This window comes from Equus caballus, chromosome 1, assembly GCF_041296265.1.
Source record: "Equus caballus isolate H_3958 breed thoroughbred chromosome 1, TB-T2T, whole genome shotgun sequence".
NCBI classification, from domain to species: domain Eukaryota; kingdom Metazoa; phylum Chordata; class Mammalia; order Perissodactyla; family Equidae; genus Equus; species Equus caballus.
The window spans coordinates 147,181,695-147,208,770 of NC_091684.1; the positions used below are offsets into that span (position 1 = coordinate 147,181,695).

Here is a 27,076-nt window from a genome sequence, read left to right on the forward strand (position 1 = left end):
TATAACTGGGATTGCATTTAATCTACTGATCTATTTGGAAAGAGCTAACATTTTAGGAATATTGTCTTCCTATTCATAAACATGGTACATCTCTGCATTTGCTGAGGTCTTTTATTTAAATTTCTCTATGTAACTTTTAGTAGTTTAACAGTTTTTAGTGCTGAGATCTTGTACGTCTTTTGTTAAAATTTATTCATAAGTATTTTAAGTTTCTTAGATGCTACTGTAAATGGCATTTCATTTTTTTAAACTAAGCTGTTCTTCACAGACAATAAAATGTTCAGATCTTAAGTGTACTACTCAATCAGTTTTGATGAATGCTTATCAAGACAAATCATTTCCATCACCTCAGAAATGGGGCCCCTTCACAGGAGAAACCCTCTTCCCACTGGCAACCATTGATTTGATTTTTATCATTGTTGATTTTATCAACAGGATAGTTTTACCTATTACAGACGTTCATATAAATGGAGTCACACAGTATTTTTGAGATTTGGCCTCTTGTGCTCAGCATAACATTATTGAGATCATTAGATCATTCCATTTTATTGTTGAATAGTATTCAATATATGAATATAACACAGGTCATTTATCCTCTCTTGTTGATGAGCATCAGAGCTATTTCCAGTTTTAGGCTATAATGAATAAAGCTGTTATGAACATTTTTGATGAAAGCTTTTTGTGAATAATGTTTTCACTTCTCTTGGATACATACATGGGAGTAAAAGTGTTGAGTCCTTAACTTCATAAGAAACTGCCAAACACTTTTTTAAAGTCATTGTACTATTTCACAGTCCCACTAGCAATGTATCATCTTTTCAATTTCAGCTATTCTGGTAGGTATACTGGTATGTCACTGTTTTTTCAATTCTCATGTGCCTGATAGCTAATAATGTGGAGCATGTTTTAATATGCTGACTGCCCATTTATGTATCTTCTTTTGTGAAATGTCTGCTCAAGTGTTCTGCCCATTTTTAAAAAATTGGGATGCTTGGTTTTTTTTATTACTGAGTTGTCAGGAATCATTATATATTCTATGTATGAGTCCCTTGTCAGATATATGTGTTGCCAATACCTTCCCCTGGTCTATGGCTTCTCTCTTCATTTTCTTGATGGTGTTTTTAATCCTGATTAAGTTCAATGAATCAATTTTCTTTCATGTTTTATGCTTTCTATATCTTCCACAAGAAATTTTTGTTCTTCCTAAAGCGGCAAAGATATTCATCTAATTTTTTCCCCCTAGCAGCTTTATTATTTTAGCTTTCATCTTTAAATCCATGATCTATCTCAAATTTATGTTTGTGTTTGATGTAAGGGTAAGAGCTGAAGTTCCTTTTGTTTTCATATTGATAGACAGTTGTTCCAGCACCATATGTTACTGAATTGCTGGGGTGCTCTTATCGAACATCATTTGTTTTACTGGTATGGGTCCATTTCTGGACTCTATTCTGCCCCATGATATATTTGTTAAATCTTTATATGAATACCAAACTATCTTGATTAGTATTGCTTTATGTCAAGTCTTGAGGTCAGGTAAAATAAGTTCTTCCTCCTTTCTTCTTTTTCAAGATTGTTTTGGCTCTTTTGAATTCTGCACCTTTTCAAATGAGCTTTTAAATAATCTTCTCAATGTCTATAAAGAGCCTGCTGAAATTCTGGTTGAGACTGCAATAAATCTATAGCCCAGTGGAACTAACATCTAAATGATACTGAGTCTTCCAATTCATGAACATCGCGTATATCTCTATTTATATCTTTGATTTCTCTCAGCAATATTTTACAGTTTTCATTGTTGAAGTCTCACAATCTTTTGTTAAATTTATCCCTCAATATTTTATGCATTTTGATGTGACTATAAATAGTACTGTTTTACACACAGCAACAGAGACTGGTGGTTACCATAGGGGAAGGCGGGATGGGGGAGGGCAAAAGGGGGGATTAGGCAATTGTGTGTGGTGATGGATTATAATTAGTTTTTGAGTGGTGAACATGATGTAATCGACACAGAATTCGAAATATATCACAATGTACATCTGAAAGCTATATAATGTTATAATCCAATGTTACTGCAATAAAAAATGAAAAAAATAGTACTGTTTTATTAATTTCATTTTCTAATTGTTCATTGCCAGTGTACTGAAATACAATGGAGTTTTTAGGTTGGCTTTGTATCCTGTGACATAGCTACAAGTACTTATTAGTTCTAGAAGTTTTGATTAGTTCTAGAAGTTGATGATTCCTTAGGATTTCCCATGTACACAAACATGTCTTCTGCCAATTCAGCTTAATTGATTCCTTTCCAATTTTTATGTCTTTATTTTTTCTTGCCTTATTACACTGGCCATGACATAAAATTCAAGTGATGAGTGGAAATTCTTACCTTGTTTCTAATATTAGGGGAAACCATTTCGTCTTTCACAATTAAGTATGCCGTTAACTATAGATCCTTTATGCATGTCTTTTATCAAACTGAGGAAGATGCTTTCTATGATTAATTGGTTGAGAGGTCATATTAAGAGTATTTGATTTTGTCAAATACCTTTTCTATATTTATGGAACTGACTATATTTTTTTTCTCCTTAATTCTGTTAATGTGTTGCATTTAAATTTATTGATTTTCAAACATTAAGCCAAACTTTCATTTCTGGTACAAACCACATGTGTGGTTTGAGTATTAGGGTATTGCTCACCTCATAAAATGAGCTGCAAAGTGACCCCACCTCCTCTATTTTCTAAAACAGCTTGTATAAGATTGGTGTTATTTTTTCCCTAAGCATTTGAAAGAATTCACCAATGAAACCACATGACCCTCAAGTTTTTTTTGTGGGAAAGTTTTTGAGATGAATTTACTTTCATTAATAGATATAGGACTATTCAGACTTTCTGTTTTATCTTGTCTCCTTTTGGTATTTTTTCAAGAAATTTGTTTATTTCACCCAGCCTGTCACATTTACTGAATTAAGTCTTTTACAATATTTCCTTATCTTTTTAATGTATTTACAGTGATAACTTCTCTTCTATTCCAGATTTTGGTAATTTGTGTTCTTTCCCCTCATTCTCTGTCTCCCTTTGTCTTAATTGGTCTAGCTAGGAGTTATCAATTTTATGGGTCTTTTCAAATACAGATTTTAGCTTAGGTTTTTTCTCTTATTTATAGAATATTACATTGATTTGGCTCTCATTTGTATTATTTCCTCCTTTCTACTTATTTTGTGCTACTTTTTCTAGCTTCTTAGGGCAGAACTTCAGGTCACGCACTATAGATCTTTTCAAATACAAGCATTTAAAGTTCTATCTTTTCTTCTAGGCACTGTTTCGGCTGCATCAACAAATTTTATTATATCACATTTCATTATAATTCAGTTAGAAATACTTTCTAAAATTCCCTTGTGATTTCTTTTTAAAACACCATGGGCTAGTTAGATATGGGTTGTTTAATTTCCAAATATTTGGTGTTTTTCTAGGTATCTCACTGACTTTTAATTCTTTTGTAGTCAGAGAATACACTCTGCGTGATTTCAAACCTTTTCAATTTATTGACACTAGTTTTATGGATCAGCATATGGTTCAAACCTGTTGAAGGTAATGTGTACTTGAAAGGAATTTATATTTTTCAGTTGTTGGGAATAGAATTTTATAAATACCAATTAGGTCAAGGTAATTGATAGTTCACTTAGTTCTATATCTTTACTAAGTTTTTCTCTAGTTTTTCTGTCAATTGCTGAGAGAGAGGTATTCAAATCTTAGTACGATTGTAAATTTGTTTATTTATCTCTTTACTTCTATCAAGTTTTGCTGCATTTATTTTGAAGCTCTGTTATTAGGTGTATACACATATATCACTGTTGTATCTTTTTGATGTATTGACTCTTTATCATTTTATCATTATTAAATTTCGGTATATAATGAGAATGGCTATAATGGAAAAAGAGGATGGTAAAGAAGCAAATAGTATGGGTAAATTTCCAAATAACTGTTCACTGAGTTTTTAAAGTTAACTTCATTTTCTCAAGGGTATAATAGCCGAACTCTGATGAAACTTAAATCTCTTTGGAAAAAGACATGACCCTGCCTCTCCTAGGTTTGAACACTTTGAGAAAAATTTATACAAATTACTTGAATAAATACTTGTTTAAGAGGTATCAATGAGAAACTGTTATCATAAAAGGATTTTTCACTTCATGGTTGCATTTTTAAAGTATTATACCTACTGTTAATAAAGATGTTGGCTTCTATGCTCTGCGTTGACTCAATAAAAAAAAATTCAATTGCAGAATGATCTATCAATGTTTCCAGTAATACTGCTACACCAGTTTCCTTTCAATGGCTCATCAGTTATGCGATTGCCGTGAAGGTAATATGAGGTGAATCATTTAGCAACGTATTATTACATCATCTTAACATGAAGTAAGGCCTATCAGGCATTATTAAATTAGCCTGAATTTTGCAGTATGTCAGCAGCATTTTATGTACATTAATAGCAGAGTTAATGTTCGTTGGGGGATTCTGTTGAAGAAAAATGGTTTCAAACTAGACTTTGGATATAATTTTGTAGTACTGTTTATATTTCTTTCTGTTATCATTGTCTGGTTAAGAGTTTTATGTCACTTGTGAATAGGTAAGACAAAACCGGCAACCAATTAGTTATTTCAGTGTATTTTTTCCTTTTCTGACTCATTATAATAAATATTGTTTGGAATACAAGTTTTTCTTTGAATGGGAGTGACACATCTTTTTAACTCTTGAATTTCCAGAGTTTACTACCTAGGCCTCAAATCAGCTAGTGCCATCCATCATAATTTCTCCTACAACTGCAGCACAGTCAAAGGTAACAAGAATAAAAAGCAAAGTCACTGTTCTTTCACAGTAAGGAATCCTTCTACTTGTTTTAAGAGTCCTCCTGTCTTCACTGATGCTATTTTTCCTTCTTGCAGTATAATCTCTCTTCCGTGCTGAATTTTGGGCTTTCTCTCTGGGGCTCACACATTGCTTCTGTGAATTCTTCAAAAACAAATCTTTCTTTCACTTGAATACCTTTAAATCTTCTTGTATATAGCAGTACTGTTATTTCACATTTCCTACATTCTAGTAACCTTGGTCTCTTTTCCATAGGCCTGCCTGATCTCCCCAACATGTTATAAACATTTGTTAAACAGTGATTTTATAGTTTCTTCTCTTTTTATACTCCATATATGTTTATATTTGGTGTGTTCAGAGGAATTTGGTTTCTCGAAGCATAATCTCCAGTCCATGTGAATTAGAATTACCTTGGATACTTGTTAAAAATATAAATTCCTGGGGCTGGCCCAGTTGCCTAACAGTTAAGTTTGCATGCTCCACTTCAGCAGCCTGGGGTTTGCCAGTTCAGATCTTGGGTGCAGACCTATGCACCGCTTATCAAGCCATGTTGTGGGGGGCACCCCACATAAAATGGAGGAAGATGGACACAGATGTTAGCTCAGAGCCAGACTTCCTCAGCAAAAAAAAAGAGGACTGAGAGCAGATGTTAGCTCAGGGCTAATCTCCCTCAAAACAAAACAAAACTATATATATATATATATATATATATATATATATACACATATATATATATATATGAAGTCCTCCTCCTCAATGAAACAAATTAAAATGGGAGGGAGAAAGACTACGAACAGACTAGGCATCTGAGGGATTCTTATGCTACAGTATAGTTACATCATAGTTAAAAACATTAAACATGAGTTTAGAAGGTTTACCACTTGCTAGATGTATGGCCTTGAGCAAATTACTTATCTCTGAAGAACACACATTTTCTAATCCACAAAATGGGTGTTAAAAGGATTAAATGTGATCATGTTTAATTCAGTGCCTGGCTCAGTTAGCGCTCAGTAAATGGTAGCAATTGTTATTAGAGTGCTATGCATCTAGGTTTAAAATGAATGTTTTTTGATATGAGAATTAACTCTGGTATAAACACATATTAATACTTGGTAAAAATTATTGACATTCATCTTTGCAAAATTGGAGAATTATATAAATAGAGCCTACCATTGATTTTAATTAAATAGCAATACCTTTGCCAAGGAAGTATTAGAAAAGGTAAGTGAAAACTCATTAATATAAGCATTAACTATAATTTATTAGATGCAGCTGTAGTTTCAAAGAGCTTACGAGAGTTTTTTTTTCTCAAGTTTCGAAGTTGTGTTAACATTAGACGACTGGCTCTCAAACTTTGATCTCTTAAAAATAATATTGAGGACTCAAAATAGCTTTTGGTTTGTGGGCTATATGAATTGAAAATTTTTTTTAAATGTGCATTTATTTAGTAAAATGCTTTCACAAGTACATGGAGTTTAACCTTCAGAGAAGCAAAAATCGCTAACTCTGTCTCTCAAATGAGGAAATCAATGCGAGATAGGATTTAAGGTTAAATGACTTGTATTAGGACCACAGGTCAGTAACCTGAAGAGATGGAATTTGAACCAAGGTCTTCTGACTCTGACTGACACAATTATGGGATATGAATTAAATGAAATAATATTGTTAGTATGACAGTTAAAATTGGCTCACATGCCCTTGTCTGAAATTAGGATGGGCTTCATGAAAGCCATGCACACAGCAGAAAACAAATTTAATATATTTTCCCTTTCCTTTCTGTTCTTTTTGGCTTGATTCAGACAGGAATCTGCAGGTTATCTGAGTGTTCTGGATTCTCAGTCTAAAGATATGGGGAAAAAAGCAGAGAAGATGGCTATTAGTAGAAACACGATATGCTAAAGAATATGGAAGAAGTGAAACAAAGTTTCCAAGTCAGAGACCATAGGAAGCCTAAAAAATTGGTTAGATATAGGATTGAAATGAAAATACTTCCAATGTTAATAAGTTTAACATTATAGGATAGTCAAGCTACACAGAGCAATTCTATGTTCTTCATGTAACATATTGGACACTCTCTTTTATGAGGAGATACGTAAAGATCATTTTTAGAAATGATAAGGATTTTAGAACAGGATAGGAAGACAACTTACTTTGCTTCCAGTTAAAATGGAGGTGAGTTATGAAAATCTTTGATGATAGAGAAAGACAGTCTGGTGAACCGGGGAAGGCAAATCATTTTAATCAGAGGGAGCAGAAGAAAAGAAAATATGTTTAATTGCTAAACCTCACCATTTAGTCATAAATTAAAGACACAAATAATGGTGAAATAAATTAGATAAATTTCTACCTCATTAAAGCCTATATTTGTGTGTTAGAAAAATTATCTCACTGCTTTTTATTTATTAAACTTACTTGACAGCCTGGTAATCCTGTATCTCTGCTGTACAGGGAAAATGAGCCCCTCTCTGACGTTTTTCCTGTAAAACAAAGAAAATAACTTTACATAAAAATCCTTATCTATTGACAGATAATCACTTAACTTCTAGACCATCTATGGTAATTATATTGGGGTTTGGAACTACAGAGATCAAATTACAAGAAGATAAAAATCCAATAAACAAGATTTTAAAAGCTTACTATCATTCTATCAGTTTAACAGTCAAAATCTGACTTCCTACATAAAATAGCATGTATTTTATTAAATACTTTCTTTTCAATGTGAAACAGTGAAAAAATATTCAAAAGAATGGAAAAGAATGGATATCTGTATAGCTAACAGTATGATCCATATACCCACTAGTCAGAATGTTTTCCCGTACTTGCTTCAGATTGAACATTTCTCCCTCTCTGTCTTTCTCAGAAATTAAAAAACAGTATAGATATAGCTCAAATTTCACCCCAGACCCAAGGTAACTATTATCATAAAATTAGTGTATATGACTCTCATGTATATGTTGAATCTTTCAATATACATTCACGTACTCAAACAACACACATTACTGTTTGTGTTTAATACATTTAAACAGACTGGATTACATGGTATTTATCCTTTTGAAATCTGCATTTTCATGCAATATTATGTTTTTGAGATATGTTAATAGACACCCAGTTCATTCATTTTTACTGGTATAAGATGTCCCATTATACAAATAAAACCACAGTTGATCCATTCCCCTACTGAAAAATAGATTATTTCTACTTTTTTTTTTATCATGAAGAGTACTGAAACAAATATCCATGAACATGCACATAACAATTTCTGCAGGATAGAAATGGAACTGCTAAATTAAAGGATGCACACTGTCAACTTTATAATTTCTGAGCCCTTCAGGATATTATAACATATGTCTGAAGAAGCACTTATTAGCTATCATGATGAAGCACATACTTTAGGTGAAGTAATACCAACACAAAAAAAGGAGATTTATGACAACAGGTTAATTACTGTGGTCTATCTGCCACACATTCTTACCATAAAGTAGTAAGTTCTACAGAAAGAATTTTAATTTGCAAAATATACATATGAAATAAAAATGAAAAAACTCATAACTCTTTAAAGATATTTTATAAGTAAGACTGCTTGTTAAGAATCAAGGTGACATCTTGAGGTTTTGGATTCTACTCTTCTGTTCTTGGAATCTGACCTCACAAAACCATTAAAGAATTGGACATTTGCAATTCTGACACACACTCCTCCCCATGCCTCATCAAAATGGATCAGAAATATTGCTTGACCAAGAAGATGGCAGGGACTGAAGGGAAATGTCAACTCAGAATGACTGGCAGAAAGATTACTGGGAAAAAATAAAGAACAGCTATGATTTGGAGGCATGACTTTATTAATAAAATAAATTAAACAAGTTTATGAGATATTAAAAACATTCTCAGTATGTGTCTTTAATTTTAAGAAAATGTTGCCTTTAAAAAGAAATCATGTCTCATATACTTGGCAGGACAGAACTGGGAGACTATATTAACATTTTAAACAAATACCATAAAGTTAACAAAAAAGACTTATACCAATGCCTTGTCATTTACCATTAGTATCAACTTATTGGTTGAAATTCTCACTAAGCCCCTTCTACCTTGCAAATTCCTCTTCCTAGAACATTATTTCAAACAACCAGGAAAGACTTGAAGCTAAGTAACAACTTAAGGTCTGTTATATTTTTAATTGTTGAGATGAAAAGGGAACAAAGTAAGAGATCACTATTAGCTCTGTTTTTAATAAAGTACAGCTTTCAAATACAATCTTAACATAATTATCTGTGTGGACGCTACCCATTAGATAGACTGTTTAAGAAAATGGGAAGTTTAGAAGCTTACTTTTCTGTGCCTATTAAAATTTCTAAACTTCTTCCTTTCACAAAAGATATTCAAATCAGAGAGAATGAAAACTAATTTAACATAAGCTAAAAGCTAAAAACATTAAAAAGTACATTCATAAGTTTCTTGTGAAATAGAATGTTGATAACTTGTTTTTAAAATCATACTAAACCTATTCAAATGAGATTTTGAAATATAAATACCTTTTTATTTAACCTTTCATTTATTAGGAACTAATTATTTCCTAGGGACTTAGAAGTTTGGGTACTCTTTAAATATAATAATGCTTATTCAGTCTGAGATTTATAAGATGTTCATCTTTAATTCTTCCAAAATTATTTTTCACAAGAACTATTTTCATGAATTAAAATGAATCATATAAGTCTCTATTTTATCTCAGGTGTCTGACAAATAAAAACTTGGCTTTTTAAACAGTTATACTACCTTGTGTGTACAAATTAGATCTTTTTTTCTTTCTTCTTTTTAACTTGAGCCACTTGTTAAACCAAGTCACCCTATCCTGTCCTTAGACAAGTGATTTTTCTAAACATAAATGTAGGATTTCATTTCCTAAAAAAATTACTTTAAATTTTATCTTTGATTAATCACGTTACCTTAGCCTATCTGAGTTTATGTTGCGTACTTGCCCCAGAAAAGAGGGGTAGGAAGACTATGACTAGAAATTGCTAACACTTATTCCATCTTAAGAACTGAGGGCATGCCTGCCCCTGGGGGAGGGAAAGAAAGAGCTGAAATGACAGCAATCCTCTTGGCAGGTCATTTAAGTAGGTGGAATGTGCTACACCCAATTTGGAAAAGACTGGTTGTAAGGGTTCAGATTTTAAGTAGGGTAAAACTAAAGTCCAATTTTGGTAACTCTTTGAAGGGCAGGTGAATTAAAGGACCCCACAGAATTTCTGAGTAATAAGAATTACCAAATGAGACCAAACGACCTTTCCCAGGATCACAGGAACAGTTTTCAGTGGGACCTTAGAGTCTACCTAGTCCTACTCCCACCCACTGTAGTACTACTTTGAACTTAAAGAGTCTCACCACAAAAGGTCCACTGACGATTGCTTTCCATTTTGTATCACCCACATTTTAAGAATAATGCTAACAAGCCAAAGGGGAGGGATGATGAGGGATCTGGAAACCGGCTGAGCTAAAAGAACTGAGATGTTAGCCTGGAGAAGAAAGGCTCTGGGAGAAGTGTGGTTTCTGTGCTTTTTAACACTTGCAAAGCTATCATGCCAAGGAGGAGCAGACCATACTGTCTGGTCCCAGTGAAGAGACCTAGGAACAAAGGACAAGAGTAAAGAGATGCATCACTTTAGTTTGTTAAAAGGAAGAACTCTCAGAAAATAGAATTTCCAACAGTAAAATAGAAACTTTGCAGAAAATTATATAATATTCCAGCTAGTCTTATTAGTAAAGAGATTTGTGGAACAATTAGCTCCTTTGTTGTGAATTTATTAATGCAATGGAAGACTTAATAGACATTTTTAGCACCCAAGTTACTACAGGTGAATCACAATGAGTTCATGTTTATTGGACATTTGAGTATTTTATAGTGAAATGGCCATTCAAGTTCTTTGCTCACTTTTTTCCTATTGGATTGTCTGCTATTTACTTGTTGAGTTGAAGGCATTCTTTACATATTTTTGTTACAAGACCTTTTACTGTATGTATGTAAATATTTTATGTAGGTTGCCTTTTCATTCTCTTAATGGTGTCTTGTGATAAACAGAAAATTTTCATTTTAACATAGGCCAATTTGTCCATTTTCTCCTAAGTTAGCATGTTTGGTGTACTGTTTGGTGTACTGTTTAAGAAATCTCTGCCTATTCCAAGGTTACACATCTATTTTTCTATGTTTTCTTCTAAAAACTTTACTGTTTACCTTTCACATTTAAATCTGAATTTGTTTTTTTGGCATGTTGGTAGGGTGTCAAGGTATGTGTTCTTTTTTTTTTTTTTTTTTTTTTTTTTTTTTTTTTTTTTTTTTTTAAGATTTTATTTTTTCCTTTTTCCCCCCAAAGCCCCCTGGTACATAGTTGTGTATTCTTCGTTGTGGGTTCCTCTAGTTGTGGCATGTGGGACGCTGCCTCAGCGTGGTCTGACGAGCAGTGCCATGTCCGCACCCAGGATTCGAACCGACGAAACACTGGGCCGCTTGCAGCGGAGCGCGCGAACTTAACCACTCAGCCACGGGGCCAGCCCCAAGGTATGTGTTCTTTCCATAGGACATTCTATTGACTTCAGTACTGTTTATTGAAAAGATGGTCTACATCTTCAGAGTATCATCATGGCGGCTGTGTGAAGAATAAACTAGGGGAACAAGTGTGGAAGCAGGTAGACCAATTAGAAGACTACTGAAATAATCCAGATGAAAGCTAATGGTGGCTTTAATTCTTCTAACCCACTCAGGTAGATACCATTAAATCCTCATATAAGTAGCCAAAAGAAGTAGAATGCAGGGCTACCTGACATCAAATTCTTAACAGCATATTGTACTGCACTGTTTTCCTGTGGAAGGTTTAGGACACAATTCCCATATTCTGATTATATACATAGACATTTGGTGGAGCCCAAATATAGCATAAGAATTTTTCTCTATTTAGCCCTCCAAGCAGCCTCTACCAATCAAGTGATTTGGCACTGGACATGAAAGCTATTCCTGCTCAAAAGAGGGGCTGATGACAAATCATCTAAAAAATGACTGGCAGCAGAACCCATCTACTCCAAAGGTTGGCTCTGGATATAACTAGAACATGGTCAATTACGATTACGTTAGTTTCACTCACAAATAATTGCTCTTCTTTTCAGTTCTCACCAAGGGCACATGATGATTTTACTCTTGCTTCAAGGGCCTGTTAGAAAAATATTTATTCTGATCTTGTCTTTCTGGGCCTGTTTCCTAATCTGTAAAAATGAACAAGTTGGACAAGATAAGAGGAATCCTGAGAGATTGTTTTGTGTGGACAATGCAGGGATTTGCTTGTATGTATATGTTTAAAACAATTTTTTAAAAAAATTGCTGTGGCAGCCATAAGAATGCACCTTGCAGAACTCCTACTTCAGGGAATGTAATTAACTGAGGGATCCAGCTTGCTGTGCTCTGAAGTCCACATTTGCTTTTGCACTGAGGCCCACTTGCTTCCAACATGCTTCAACAGAGTATGGCAGGAAAACCAAAGCACACCCCTTCCTGGGATATATGGCATTTCTTTGTTGACCAACTTTGGCTCAAGAACTCTCCAGCTGTTTTGCTGAATCTTCCTTAAAGCGCACAGTAGTCTAGGACTCTTCCACATTCTTTCCTTCACTCTCAAAGTCTTGAGATTGCTGTGGCTATGGGGACAGAAACTAGCATTTGAGGATTAGCTAATATGTACAAGGCACTGTGAAAGGCGCTTATACTGCTGGTACCACTGCTAGTTGTATTCTTCTTCCCACTAAAAATCCTGTTAATACCAAGGAGTGACTGAAGGAAGCTGATAACAGCTGTGAGATACGACAGTAAATTTTCAAGATTTCCTGTAGATCTCAATCTACTGGCTGGCAAAACCTGCCCAATAATACCCTCCTGGCTGCATGTGCTCTTTTCCTATGACTTCAATGTTTTTATGAGGATATGGCTAGAGACGAAGATGTTATGAAAGACATAGCTGGCTCAAGTTTTCATTTCTGCAGTCTGGTGAATACTTGAGAATTTCTAGCAAACTAAAGTTTACTAATTTCAATGAATAGATACTACGCAAGAAATAATCGTGGATTTCATGAGTAACAGCACAAATTGGAACAAATAGTTTCCCTATATATCTGAAAGCCAATATTATTTCAACATTCATTTTTCTAAGGCATACTGATGTGCACTCAGAAATTCAAATTCACCATCTATTAAATAAAAAACTTCATGTGCTATATTTTAAATGAGTAGCATTAGACTGGTTTTTCTTAAAAGATAAAGGCTTAACCTAGAAAAAGAATTCCCAGATGTTTCAAAAGTTACCTAGATCAACATTATTATGTTTCAAAATGAAATATTTCAATATATAAATCATGAGAGCTTTTGCATATTTAGTTTTCAGAGAAATAACATGAAATCCTTAAACAAGCAAATCTAAATATTTGGACACCAATCTGAATTTGACCACAGTTTTATGAGCAGACTATATTCCTTCCCCCTGGGTATCTGAAAACTCATTATTCACCTAACCTCTTTGCCCATGAAGATTTTCCTCTTGTTTTGTGGGTGAACACTACAAAAAGTTTCATACAATTTCAATCACACTAACCACTTGAAGAAACATAAAATACTATCCTACGAAGTGGGGAAATCTGTAATGCCGTTGGGTATATTAGAGTAGAGACCTAGGAATTCTGATTACTGGATTCATCTCTTGGCTCTTGTTTCTCTCTCACTGACTGAACTGGGCAAGTTACCAGTCACTTAACATCAATGGCCCCACTCACTCATTTAGGAAAATCAACTTAATAACATGTACCTCACACAGGCCTGCACCGTTTAATTAATGCTTATAAAGTACTTGGAGATTCTGTCCGAAAGAAACTAGGGAATGCTAACTATTAGAATTATAGAATTCATTTTGGTAGCGATCTGCTCAAACTTACAGAAAAAAATCTAAAAAGGATCTCAAACTAACATTTTTTTTTTTAAAAGGAAAGAAAAGAGAGAGAGGGTTTTAACATAAATGCATGCCTATTTTCTTCAAAACAATTTGTTTAAGTATTATTGGCTAACATTTGTGCCAAGCACACTGCTGGCTACATTGAAGATATTTAAATATCTAGTGCCAACAAGCACAGCTGCTGGACCTCTGTGCCCTCCTCTTGTTCACTCCTTGCCAAGTTACTCACACAGCTATGAATGATGAGGCAGCAGCATAGGAAAATGCCAAGTGTGAGTGAGATTAGTGATAAACCAGAGGATCCCTATAGAGGTCAGTGATTAGCAAGTTCCCAGTTGTAATCACTTTTCTAACCCAGCCGTTATCTTATCACTTATTCCATCTTAACTCTGCACCAACTTCCTGTGACAGGCATCAGAACTGTAAGCACCTTCCCAATCAATAATTCCTGTAGAATTGCTAAGGCACTGATAAAGTATCTCATTATCCTTGACAAGAGCACAGTCAGACCCAGGCATTTGAATAGGCTTTAGAAATGACTCTTTGAGACTAAAACCCGAGATGAAGTAGTCCACGATGCAAACATTCACCAATCTAGCTACTCTTCGCTGCTTTCTACCCTGCCCCATAAAATCAGATCACATATTAAATATAAACAAATAGACAAGGATGAGAAGGTTTATATAAAACAGTTTGCCTTTTGGCCATTAGAATGCCCAGAGAGAACATTACAATGCAGGATTCAATATGAGAGGGTGAGGTAGACAGGTAGTTGGAAACTAGGAATGAATGAACAGAGCAGAGTAAGACAAATACACTTGGATCAATTTTTGCCATTTATCAAAATGTGCCACAGTAGAATACATAACAAAGTATGCATTGTAGCTAGCTCAAAATCTAAATTCTGCTTCTTTGAGACATTATACTTAATAATTGCATTTTCTAAATTGTTCCTGAAAACATATTTACATCTATATTGTACTGTTGCTTTTCCTTAGGATCAGAATTTAAGTGTTTTCTCACTTAATGTCTCCACATTTCCCCAAATCACATGTTGTTTAGAACTTAGAAACAAAGACATTTTGTTTTTATAGTAATCCATCAGATTATAAAACTAGGAATTACCTCTTCATCTTTTGCTGCATTTCAGGAGAAAACATGGTGAATGCGTATTCTTTAAAAATGACCAAGTAAATTTTGTATCTTAATGTTTACCTCATTCTTAAATAAAAAAGGATTTGAAATAATTCAATTGATGCTTTACAACTTTCTAGGGACTAAATAAACTGAGCCAATCCTTCAACATCTTAATCTTGCCTACTCCCCTTACCCCAAAATAAAGAAAAAAAAGAAAATCAGGTAAAAGTCACATCACTAAATAAATTGGCTGAGGGAAGAAGGGGGAGCATATTATCAAATTATCTTGGTAATCACACACTGATATAAAGCTACTCCTTCTGACATACTGACTGTTTCCATCAAATCCTAGTATGAATGCTTCTCTCAGTAATTTCTTACATCATACAGTGATAAACAGAACATTAAGCTCATTACTGTTAATTCTCCTGATTTTCTCACAGCTTTCTGTATTTTGGTTGTTTAATTTAAATCATGACCTTACTAGGCAAGGTCAGTGTCTGAGTCTGTTTTTTATGGCACTCAGGGACCAGAAGGTAGATGCCACTTGTTCAGGGAACACTGGTCTGGAATTCTAGACTTGTTTTGTTTGCGTGCCAGGGACAGATTCTACTCCAATGGCATTCAGCCACGTGGAGGCAGAGAGAGAGTTTAAGAGAACTGTGTTCTAAAATAGCAGATAATAAATGATTGTTAATTAGCTAGTTTCCCTTGACAGCAAGAACTGGAATAGAAAAAAAGAAACTAGTCAATGGAACTGCTACCATTCACCAACTATGCGGTCAGAAACAGGGCAGTGGAGTGAAACAAACACAGAAATGACTCAGGAGGGTCTATTCCTGTCTCTGCTGTGAGCTAGCTGTGTGACATGGATAAGTCATCAAACCTCTGCAGGCCTCAGTTTCTTCACCTGGAGAATGGGGTAGGGTGGGGCAAATTTGGATCGGATGATCTCTTTCTGTTTTAATATCCCATGAAATTGACATCCTCATTTATTTTGCTATTAATCAGCCACCCTCTTCTGACAGAATGCAAATTTGGGCACTGTGGGTAGTAAAAGGAAGATGATAAGCTGCTAAAAATTGTAGGGAATTTTGGAATAATGATGTGTATAAGTTGAATACTCAAAAATGAAGTGTGTAACAGCCAACATCATACTCAATGGGGAAAAACTGAACACCCCTCTGAGAACAGGAACAAGACAAGGATGCCTATTATCACCACTCTTATTCAATATAGTACTGGAGGTTTTGGCCAGAGCAATTAGGCAAGAGAAAGGAATAAAAGGAATCCAAACAGGGAATGAAGAAGTGAAACTGTCGCTGTTTGCAGACAACATGTTCTTATATATAGAAAATCCTAAAGAATCCCTTGGAAAACTATTGGAAAAAATTAACAACTACAGTAAAGTTGCAGGGTACAAAATCAACTTACAAAAATCAGTTGCATTTCTATACTCTAATAATGAACTTACAGAAAGAGAACTCAAGAATACAATTCCATTTACAACTGTAACAAAAAGAATAAAATATCTAGGAATAAATTTAATCAAGGAGGTGAAGGACTTATACAATGAAAACTATAAGACATTATTGAAAGAAATAGATGATGACATAAAGAGATGGAAAGAGATTCCATGCATATGGATTGGAAGAATAAACAAAATTAAAATGTCCATACTATGCAAAGCAATCTACAGATTCAATGCAATCCCAATCAGAATCCCAAGGACATTCTTCACAGAAATAGAACAAAGTATCCTGAAATCCACATGGGGCAACCAAACACCCTGACTGCTAAAGCAATACTGAGAAAAAAAGAACAATCCCTAATTTAAAATGTACTACAAAGCCTAGTAATCAAAAGAGCATGGTACTGGTACAAAACCAGGCACACAGATCAATGGAACAGAACTGAAAGCCCAGAAATAAAACTGCACATCTATGGACAGCTAATCTTCAACAAAGGAGCTAAGAACATTCAATGGAGAAAAGACAGTCTCTTCAATAAACGGTGTTGGGAAAACTGGACAGCCACATGCAAAAGAAAAAAAGCACACCATTATCTCACACCATACACAAAAATAAAACTCAAAATGGATCAAAGACTTGAACATGTCTTGAAACCATAAAACTCCTGGAAGACAATATAGGTAGTACATTCTCTGACATCGAACTTAAAAGGATCTTTTTGAATACCATGTCTTCTCAGACAAGGGAAACAAAAGAAAAAATAAACAAGTGGGACCTCATCAGACTAAAGAGCTTCTGCAAAGCAAAAGAAACTAGGATCAAAACAAAAAGACAACCCACCAACTGGGAGAAAATATTTGCAAATCATATATCCAACAAGGGATTAACTTCCATAATACATAAGGAACTCACACAACTGAACAACAAAAAAACAAACAGCCTGAACAAAAAATGGGCAGAGGATATGAATCGACATTTTTCCAAAGAAGATATACAGGGGCCGATAAACACACGAAAAGATGTTCAACACCACTAATCATCAGGGAAATGCAAATCAAAACTACCCTAAGATACCACCTTATGCCTGTTAAAATGGCTATAATCATGAAGACTAAAAATAATAAAGGTTGGAGAGGGTGTGGAGAAAAGGGAACCCTCATACACTGCTGGTGGGAATGCAAACTGGTGCAGCCACTATGGAAAACAGTATGGAGATTTCTCAAAAAATTTAAAATAGAAATACCATATGACTCAATCCATGTCTTGGCTATTGTGAATAGTGCTGCAGTGAACATAGCAGTACATATGTTACTTTGGATTGTTGATTTCAAGTTGGGTAGACATCCAGTAGTGGGATAGCTGGGTCATATGGTAGTCCTATTTTTAGTTTTTTGAGGAATTTCCATACTGTTGTCCATAGTGGTTGTCCACCTTTTCCACTAGATCCTTTAGTATGCTAACTAGAGTTACCTTACAATCCTTGTCTGATAGTTCCAGCATTTGAGTCACCTTTGAGTCTTGTTTGGTTGACTATTTTGTCTCTTGACAATTTTTTTTCTTGCTTATATGCATGTCTCATAATTTTGATTGAATGCAGGATGTTTTGTACAGTAAAGACTGAGGTAAACAGTATTTAGGCCTGGAAATGAGCATGCCTCTTCCTGTTTAAGGCCTTTAGTGTGGGAAAATGAGTGAATCTAATCAGGAGTGATTGCTGTTGCTGTGGTTACCTTACCTTACCAGTTGGCCAGAGGCTTCAACTCCCTAGAGTGACTGGCTGCTTTTGCCTAGTGCTTAGCACATGGCTGGGTGCAGTCGGACTTTTCTCAGCATTAGTTTTTTGCTTTCAACTGATCCTATAAATCTGTGCCCCAGAGTGGGTCTCTCTCCATTCTTCTGTCCCTCCCCCAGTAATAGACTGCTGTTGTTTTCCTGTCTTTCATTCCTCCTCTGTAAGAGAAAACTCTGCTTTATATCTAAAGTTGACCCTGGTTTGGAGTTTTCACGTCTCCCTGACAGGAAGGAGATCTGTACTTGGTATCAGCATAGGATCTTAGGTGTAAGACAAGTTTCCTGTCCACCCCCAATCACAATGTGTCCTACCTTGAGTCCTTTGGGCAAGAGGATCTGCTGCCCCACCTAAAGCAGCTTAAGTCTAGCAGTACCCTAGGGTCCAGAGAAGTTGGCAGGCTTTTCTGCCTTTCCCACAATGACAGCTGATCAGCTCTTGCATGCCTGCACTATCAACAGGAATTCTCTTCAGTCTCTTGCTCTATCCCTAATCTTCTTTTGTGAGTGGAGGTCTGGGGGAAAAAGCTTGAGAGTGAGTGTGAAATCCCCTTTTGATCTGTTCTATTGTTAGATGCCCCCAGCAATTTCAAACGGATATGTTGCTAGCCCACAAATGATGTTCTGTTGAACTTTAAAATTTTAGTTGCTTCCTCTTGCCTGCCTGTGTTGTGACTGGTACGACACCTTATTCTCCCATATTTTGCCACAAGTAAGACAGTTCATGTGTCCCATTTCTTCATGGAATTCAGGTCACATGATTGCCTTGCTATTTTAGCTCTCGGATGGGTTCAAAAAACTATTTTGTAGTTTATCAGGCTTTTTTATTTTTTTGAGGAAGATTAGCCGTGAGCTAACTGCTGCCAATCCTCCTCTTTTTGATGAGGAAGACTGGCCCCGAGATAACATCCATGCCCATCTTCCTCTACTTTATATGTGGGACGCCTACCACAGCATGGCGTGCCAAGCAGTGCCACATCTGCACCCAGGATCTTAACTGGCAAACCCCAGGCCACCGAAGCGGAACGTGTGCACTTAACCACTGCACCACCAGGCCGGCTCCTTCATTTTTTCTTATCATTAAGAATGGGAATGGCATTCTTTGAAGCTCTCTACACCCTAAGTTAAAGCTAAAAGTCCTCTGATCTTCATTTTGGATAGTTTGTTTCCTTGTCTGAAATTCAATGATCTTTTCTACTGCAGTATATTAATCTACTGTTAATCCCATCCAGTTTTTTTTTCCATTTCAGATATTATATTTTTCATCTCTAGAAATTCTACTTGGTTTTTCTTTCATTTCTTCTCTCATAGTATTTGTGTTTTCCTTTACACTTTTGATCTATGGAGCATATTTATAACAGCCATTTTAATACCCTTGTTTGCTAATTCCATCATCTCTTTAATTTTCTGCTCTATTGTTTCTACTAATGGATTTTACTCCTGCTTACAAAGTATAGTTTCCAGTTTCTTTTCATGTTTAGTAATTTTTGACTCTATGCCAGACATTACGAAGCTCACATTTTTGGGTGCTGGATTTGGTTGTATTCCTTTAAAGAATGTTGGACTTTTTCTGGCAAGCAGTTAAAGTTTCTTGGAATCAGTCTGATCATTTTCTAGGCTTGCCTTTAAGGCAGGCCTAGAACAGCCTTTAGCCCAGTGCTAATTTAGCCTCACCAACACAATAGTCTTCTGAGGACTCCATATGATGCCATTTATTATGAGATCTTTCTGCTTCAGTTAGCTAGAAGAAGAACCATTCCCAGTTTTGTATACTTTAGTTGGCTGGAAGAACTATTTCCAGCTTTGGATGAATTTCAGGAACTGTTTAGCCTATTCCTTTCAAGTGATTCTTTCCCAGTCTCAAGTTAAGTTTCTTCTCATTCATGCAAAGATCAGCATTCAGCCAAAGACTTGAGGGAACCCTTCTGTAGATCTCAAGCTCTTTTTCTGTGCTCCCTCCTTTTTGCCCTGCAATTTGACCTACCTTGGCTTCTCTGAATTCTGTTTTTTGTCTCCTCAACTCAATAAGACTGCTGGACTCTGTCTCATTTCCTCTTCTCATTACTGTGGCCTGGAATCTTGTTCTAGGCAGTAAGTTGGAGAATTGTGGGACTCATCTTGTTTATTTCCCTTCTCTCATGCACCACCTATTGTCCAATGTCTGAAAACTAATGGTTTAGTTAGGACTACTATGAAACTTCTTAAGCTTTTTATACCTCTTGAAAATCATTCCCTCAGTCCCTTCCCTCAAAATAAAGGGGAAAAAAAGCACTTCCCTAGTCTTTCTCTAGCAAACCCATTTTCATAGATCAGGAAGCTAGAACACAGCAAAACTTGACTCCTACAAATAATCAGAATTTCTGACAAAAAAACTGACAAAAAAAAAAAAAAAGGAGTGCATATGGTAGATGATAACATAACAACAGAATCCAAATTTATTAATATATTTACATTTTGGAGTATCCTAATTTAAATACGTCCTGCTCAGCTAGACTTAACCATAATAGAAATTAGGTTTGATAAACTCTTGAAAAATCTAAAAATTTGATTAAACTATCTTGTTTTTATGACACTGTAAAGAGGTTCTCTTATTTCTAACCTCAGGTATTTTATTTCTAAAATACTTCAAATTCCACCAAGTCTGCTGACATATTTGAATTTGGAACAAACTGCCCTAAGAATATGATCTTCTGCACTAACTACACAAACTGTTATTTCTAAAAGGTTAAAAAGCTGGCAATTTTCCAGTTCTTTCTCATCATTTCAGTTACGGGATACAATGTCCAGTAATTTCTTGTCTATTTTCTTTTGGCATGCTGACTAGTTCTCTAAACTCAATCTCAGGTATTTTGTTGTGCAGGTGTTCGATTCTTGGTCCTATTGGATGTGACATATACATATATACATATACATACATACATACATATATATATATATATGCGCTAGATACCACATAGCATTAAAAATATTTGTGAAGACTGCTGTCATTAAACTACGTTGTTAGAGCTCATTGCTTCTTAAGACTATCTGTTTCTGACTATGTAAGCTAAATCATATTTATATTTATTTTGGGCACATTTTTTCTGAATTGCTTCTTGCCTACATCAGAATATAGTCAATAATAAAAACCACCGATTTCATTAAAATATTTTGAAAAACAATACTAAGTAACAGTAAAACTCACATTTAAAAATTTTATTTTGAAACAATCCTGTTCTTCCTCTGAGAGATTCCTATATCCTGGCAAGCTAAACTTTGATTTAGGACTCTAATCCTGAACTCATCTCATGTGAGAAAACTGGTTATGTTCTAGTTAATCATATTGCTTTAAAGTCCATTTGCTGAATATTGTTTTTGTAACTTTGTTCATAAACTTTTACTTTGTTATTTTCCTTAAACATTCCAAGCTCAATCCCACTGAAGGGTGCTGACTTGCCAGCCTCTGCATGAAAGGTTCTTCTGCTAGAGCATTTGGTCTTTGCTCAAAAGTTACTTCCTCAGAGAAGCCTGACTATCCTATCTAAAATAGTCCACTCTAACCCTTCCTTCTCTAGCATCTTTTATGAAATCATAAAAATTTGCCTTGTTTCCCTTGTAGAGATAATATAACTTAGCTGGTAACCTTTGGTAAAAGCATCATAACTCAAAATTTTTCCCTTTTCTTAATACAAAGTTTAGAAACTCTGCTTTACTTTTTACTGCCACTTTATCTACATTTTACTATATTTCCCATATTTGTATTTTGCTATATCACATTTGATATAATTGAAATCAAAATTTCTTTGCATTTTCTATTCCTGTGATGTCTCTTTCTCTTCACAGCTTTATAAAATATGCATAAGGATTTACTTGAATCTTTGTTTTTTAAAAAAATTTTAAATTTTCTTTTTTTTCCAGGAAGAATTTCCTCTTTTGGATAAAGCTTTTTTCCCCCTTAATATAGAATACTTTAAAATATTCTGAACGGAAGATTATAGCAGATAAGTAGCATGAAAACAGCAAGATTCAGGGATCAGAAGCAATTGTTTAATAGGATATAGGTCAGAGTTCTCAATAGATATCTTAAGATCAAGGAAAAAGTATAAAGACAGCTCCTAAAGGGTTGGGTCACTATCATACTGATGTTAAACAAATACCATGCTCACAAGAATTCAACTTTCTAGCAGCAAATAATAAGCTTAATAACTGAATATACAGTTATATTCTTAGTATTGAAAATAGAAGTGATCCAGAAATGATTGCATTTATTCCACGTTTACTTCCTCAACTTTTTTTTGGATTATATTCAGCCTAGATCTATTTTAGGAACTGCTTTGGAAGGTCCTTATGTTTTATGCAAGGAACTGCTATTTTCCCAGATGAACAGAATATCCATTCTCTGGCTCCAAGTTTCCATGACAATAAAAACAAAACATTCATCAGCACCAACTTGGTATTTGATGGCAAATGCAGCTGCAGCTTATAACAGTTCAATCTTTATCCCAACTCTTTTCTGCAGAACAGAGGCACTATATTTCTCCAAAGCAAGTGAATTGTTTTTACAGTAATCTCCCCCCCCCACCACAGACCTAAACACTAACAACTAGATGTGTTATACCATCTCCAATCTTCAAATCATCCACTCTTCCCAAACTCATGCCAAATACAATGAAAAGTTCCTGAATTTTGCTAAGAAGACATTTGATTTATGAACTCTGAAAGCTTAGATGGTTTAAGTATTATAGCTCTAGAGGAACATACAGTGTTTAAGCTTTCATTATAATACAGAGAAGACAGAATTTTGGGAGACAGTCACAGTAAATAAAAAGCTGTTATATTCAATCAGATTATGGTAAGACAGTGCCCCCTTGTGTCTTGGTATTTCTGCCTTGACTAAATCCAATACTTGTTTCCTTACAGTTCTATGGTATGAATTTGAATAATTTTTATATCATAGAAATAAACAGGACTTGATAACTAGCAGTTCTCCTAAAACAAAAACCCTAATTTATTACAATACAAACATGTGGCTCTTCAATATCAGTGATTTTAACATGCATAATCTGCAATATGAGGAAAACCTAATGAATTTGGACAGATTCTGTGGCTATTTTTATTTTAAATTTAATATTTAATTTACTATTAGTATGAGAGGTTGACACGGTTTTCAAATGAAAAGGAAAAACTCACCACCATCAGTTACATTTTCTTCTGGTAGTGGTTCTCCTCTGTAACCACTTTATACCAGTACTGGTTACCTTCATTATCAGCCTGGGACAACTAGTGAGTTCCAAGCTTTACTCAGCAGTTTGTACTAAATGGAGGAAATTAATATAAAAATTTAAAAGGTATTTGTAATGACAATATGAACAATTCTCTAAGTTACATATACTCTTAGAAATGAAACATACAGAAAAACATCATCCATGTTTTAACCTCACTCAAGTAATGCTAATACCCTTAGAGGCCTCAGCATAAAGTTTGGAAAAAGTGGGGAATCTCAGGTCCTATCCCAGATGATCTTAAGTAGAACTTGCATTTTAGAGAGATCACCAGATGATTCTTATGAGCATTAAAGCTTGAGAAACACCACTCTAAACTCCCTGTCCTGCTATCCCCGACTACCATGTAGGGGAGTGAGGGTGAAAGCAAGACTAATTGACTGACTGACTGACTGACTGGGCATGGAAGATAGCTTTCAGAGAGCAGGTGAATTCAGAAATACAGAATCAGAAACAGCTTTGGGAAGGCAACCCGAGTATATAATCCATGCTAGGTCTGCCTGCTTACCCAAGTGACTCCTACTGCAACTCTGTTTTCCCACTCTCTGAAATCATTTTTTAAAAAACTAACTAAAACTCTGCCAATTAAGAGTTTAATTTGGGTGCTCAATAAAGAAACTTTTCGAAATGCAAATAATTATGTGAGAATTCTAAGTCCATCACTCATTATCAATGATGCCTAGTACATATATTTTTTTACATATTACAACCTATATTTACTATACATTATCTCATTTGACCCTCACCACAGCCCTGATAAGCAAGTGTTATTACTCCCATTTTGTAAATGAGGTGACTGAGAATCATGAGATAAACTAATTACCTAAGGTCAATCAAATCATAATCACTAGTGAAGGTTGAGCAGATTGCTAAGATATGGGTCCTGATTCCAAAGCCTCGGTTCTTTGCACTGTACCATGCTGCCACTACTTATCAATGTGAATGAGTTTAATTAGAATGCTTTTCTCCTAATCGTAGCTGAGGTCAGTATACTGAGGATCTGGTAAACCACTGGAGAAAAAAAAGAGATAACTCTGGCTAATAGAGCACTCTCGGGAAGAAATTTATAGCTGAAGACTAACGCAGCATAATAGCACTAGGCTTATGGACACTTGGAGTGAGAGATTCTGGAAGGACAGGGAAGTTGCAGGTATGAAGGTGAGAAGATTCCAAAGATAAATTATACTGAGGAAATAGGTATATATTTATGCCTGACCCCATGAGGCATACAAAAAGAACTCTTTTAGGTATCTCTTTTGCCACAACAATCCTCTTTCTGGATGCAAGTTCAGCTACATTTTGTGTCACCTTATGGTAGACCAGTTTGTATACCTACTCCTATAACTTCTAACACTATATTTATGGGAAAAGATGTAAAAGTCCCAAATGACTGGCAAACTAGCTTTCAGAATACACAGCACGTTCATGTGTGAATAAAGAATCATATCCTCCTAGCCAATCAGGAGATACCTAGCAGATGCCTAGTTACACAATTAAGGAGGCAGATGATAAAAAGTGAAGAAGCGGTGGATTTAGAATCAAACAGATTTGGATTCCAATTCTTGCTTCACCACTTAGTGCCGGGATGTTGAATCAAGTTAATCAATCTCTGATTTTTAGTTTCCATATTTTTAAATGCTAAGGAGTAAAGAGTGATTTAACTTTGGTAATAGTATAAAAATGTTGTTATTTTCTTTTAGCTCATCTATATTTTGATTTTCCACAATAAATATGTAACAGAATTGATGTAAGAAAAAGATATTTTTTAAAGGTACATAACATAATCCTTATAGATAAAAAACAATCTTTAAAATAACCCATGTATGTAAAATATTTAATATAATATATGCAAAAAGAAGTTAGGTTATTTACCCAATCATCATTACAAAAGTCACCATGAACACAAATATAGGAGAGCAAAGCATAAAAAATATAAGAACTCTCAGTAATTTATGTAGTTAGTTAGTGGTGCTACTTCAGGTTCCTATGGATGAACACCTTAGCAATGATCTCCCGACTGATAACCCCGCCTCTGTCTCTCTTTGCTCCGATCTATCCACACACTGATGATAAACTCATATTCCACTTCATCATTACATTCTATTGTTCAAAACTGATGAACGTTTCTCAATCATGGAATACAAAATCTATTTTTTAAACCCTGACGTTCTAAGCTGTCAGGTTCCAAAGCAACTTTTTTTTGTTGTTTTAACTTTTTAAGAAGTCCAAAGCTTACAAAAAAAGGTGCAAGTATAGTAAAAGGAACTTTTCCACCCTTGAACCATTTTTGAGAATAAGTTGCAGACATGATGCCCCACCATCCCTCCATACTTTGGTATGTCCTATTGTGTACTGTGCAAGTAACCACGATACAACAATCAGAATCATCAGATTAACATTTATACATTACTACCTTCTAATCTTCAGATCCAATTTGAGTTTTGCCAAGCATCTCAATAATGATTCAGAAAGAGGATCAAGTTCAGAATCATAACTGCCTTGAGTTGTCTTGTCTTTCCTTAACTTTCTTGACTTTCCTGTCTTTGATATTATAGGCCAGTATGTCCCTCACTCTGAATTTGTTTTGTCTGATGTTTCCTCAGGATTAGACTCAGGTCATGCATCTTTAGCAGCAATATCACAGAAGTGATGCTGTGTTCTTTCCAATGCATCCTATCAGGTGGCACATGAACTGAATTACCCATTTCTGATGATGTTCACTTTAACTGCTTTATTAAGGTAGTGTCTGCCAAGGCTTTTCCCCTGAAAAGTTACTTTTTCCCATTGTAATTAGTAAGTATTTTGTGGGATAGTACTTCGAGATGAGGCAAAAATCCTGTTCTTCACAAAACTTTCAATTTATTTTTATCAGCACAGACCCATGGTTTCCTATTTTATTCAATGAGTTATAACCCATTACTATCATTTATTTTGTTGTTCACATTGTCCCAGATTTGGCCAGAGAGAGCTTCTTAAAGCTGGCTTCTGTGACCTTCTGACAAGTCTTCATCATTCTATGAGTACATCCTTACTTTCCAGCACAATAAGATGTTCCAGGCTCATCTTTTACTTTCCCTGCTTAGCCTTAGAATCAGTCATTTCTCCTGCTTTCTTTTAGTGGAGAACATATTTAGAAAACAAATTCTGGACACCAGGAATGTTCATAGGTAGTAGGCTTTTACTCTCCCCAGGTCTCTTAGTGGACAGAGCTAAGGGAATATATGTATACATATCCATATATATATACAACACAAACTATACCTATATTTTTCTCTCTATATATGTATGCATTGAAAACTATGAGTTCACACCAATATCTCCAATTCTCATCCAATACCAAAGGATTCATCCTAGTCTTCTTCCTTTCCTTATTTGTAACTTCCCTCTCTAGCAATGAGAAATCTCCTTATCCATAATATATTTACTTATTTAATCAATTCCCCTGTCTATAACCAATTTTCAGTTGCTGTTGAAGCATCCTCTAACCTTCTGTGTGGATGCCCTTCTGCACAGAAGCTCTTATCTCTCCTCCTCCTGTTTGCTGTGATCACTGGCTTCCGAAGGGGCTGCTGCATGAAACCAA

At 35.0% G+C, this 27,076-nt stretch overlaps 1 protein-coding gene across 17 annotated transcripts in view; it reads right to left on the bottom strand.

Moving 5' to 3' along the window:
- TCF12 (transcription factor 12) overlaps positions 1-27,076 on the bottom strand; it is a 351,415-nt gene that overhangs the window by 99,346 nt on the left and 224,993 nt on the right. For all 17 annotated transcript variants that reach the window (XM_023616749.2, XM_070236010.1, XM_070236006.1 and 14 more), the window contains one exon: positions 7,270-7,334. In XM_023616749.2, coding sequence (XP_023472517.1) covers positions 7,270-7,334 — 65 coding nt within the window. The remainder of the gene's footprint in view (positions 1-7,269; positions 7,335-27,076) is intronic.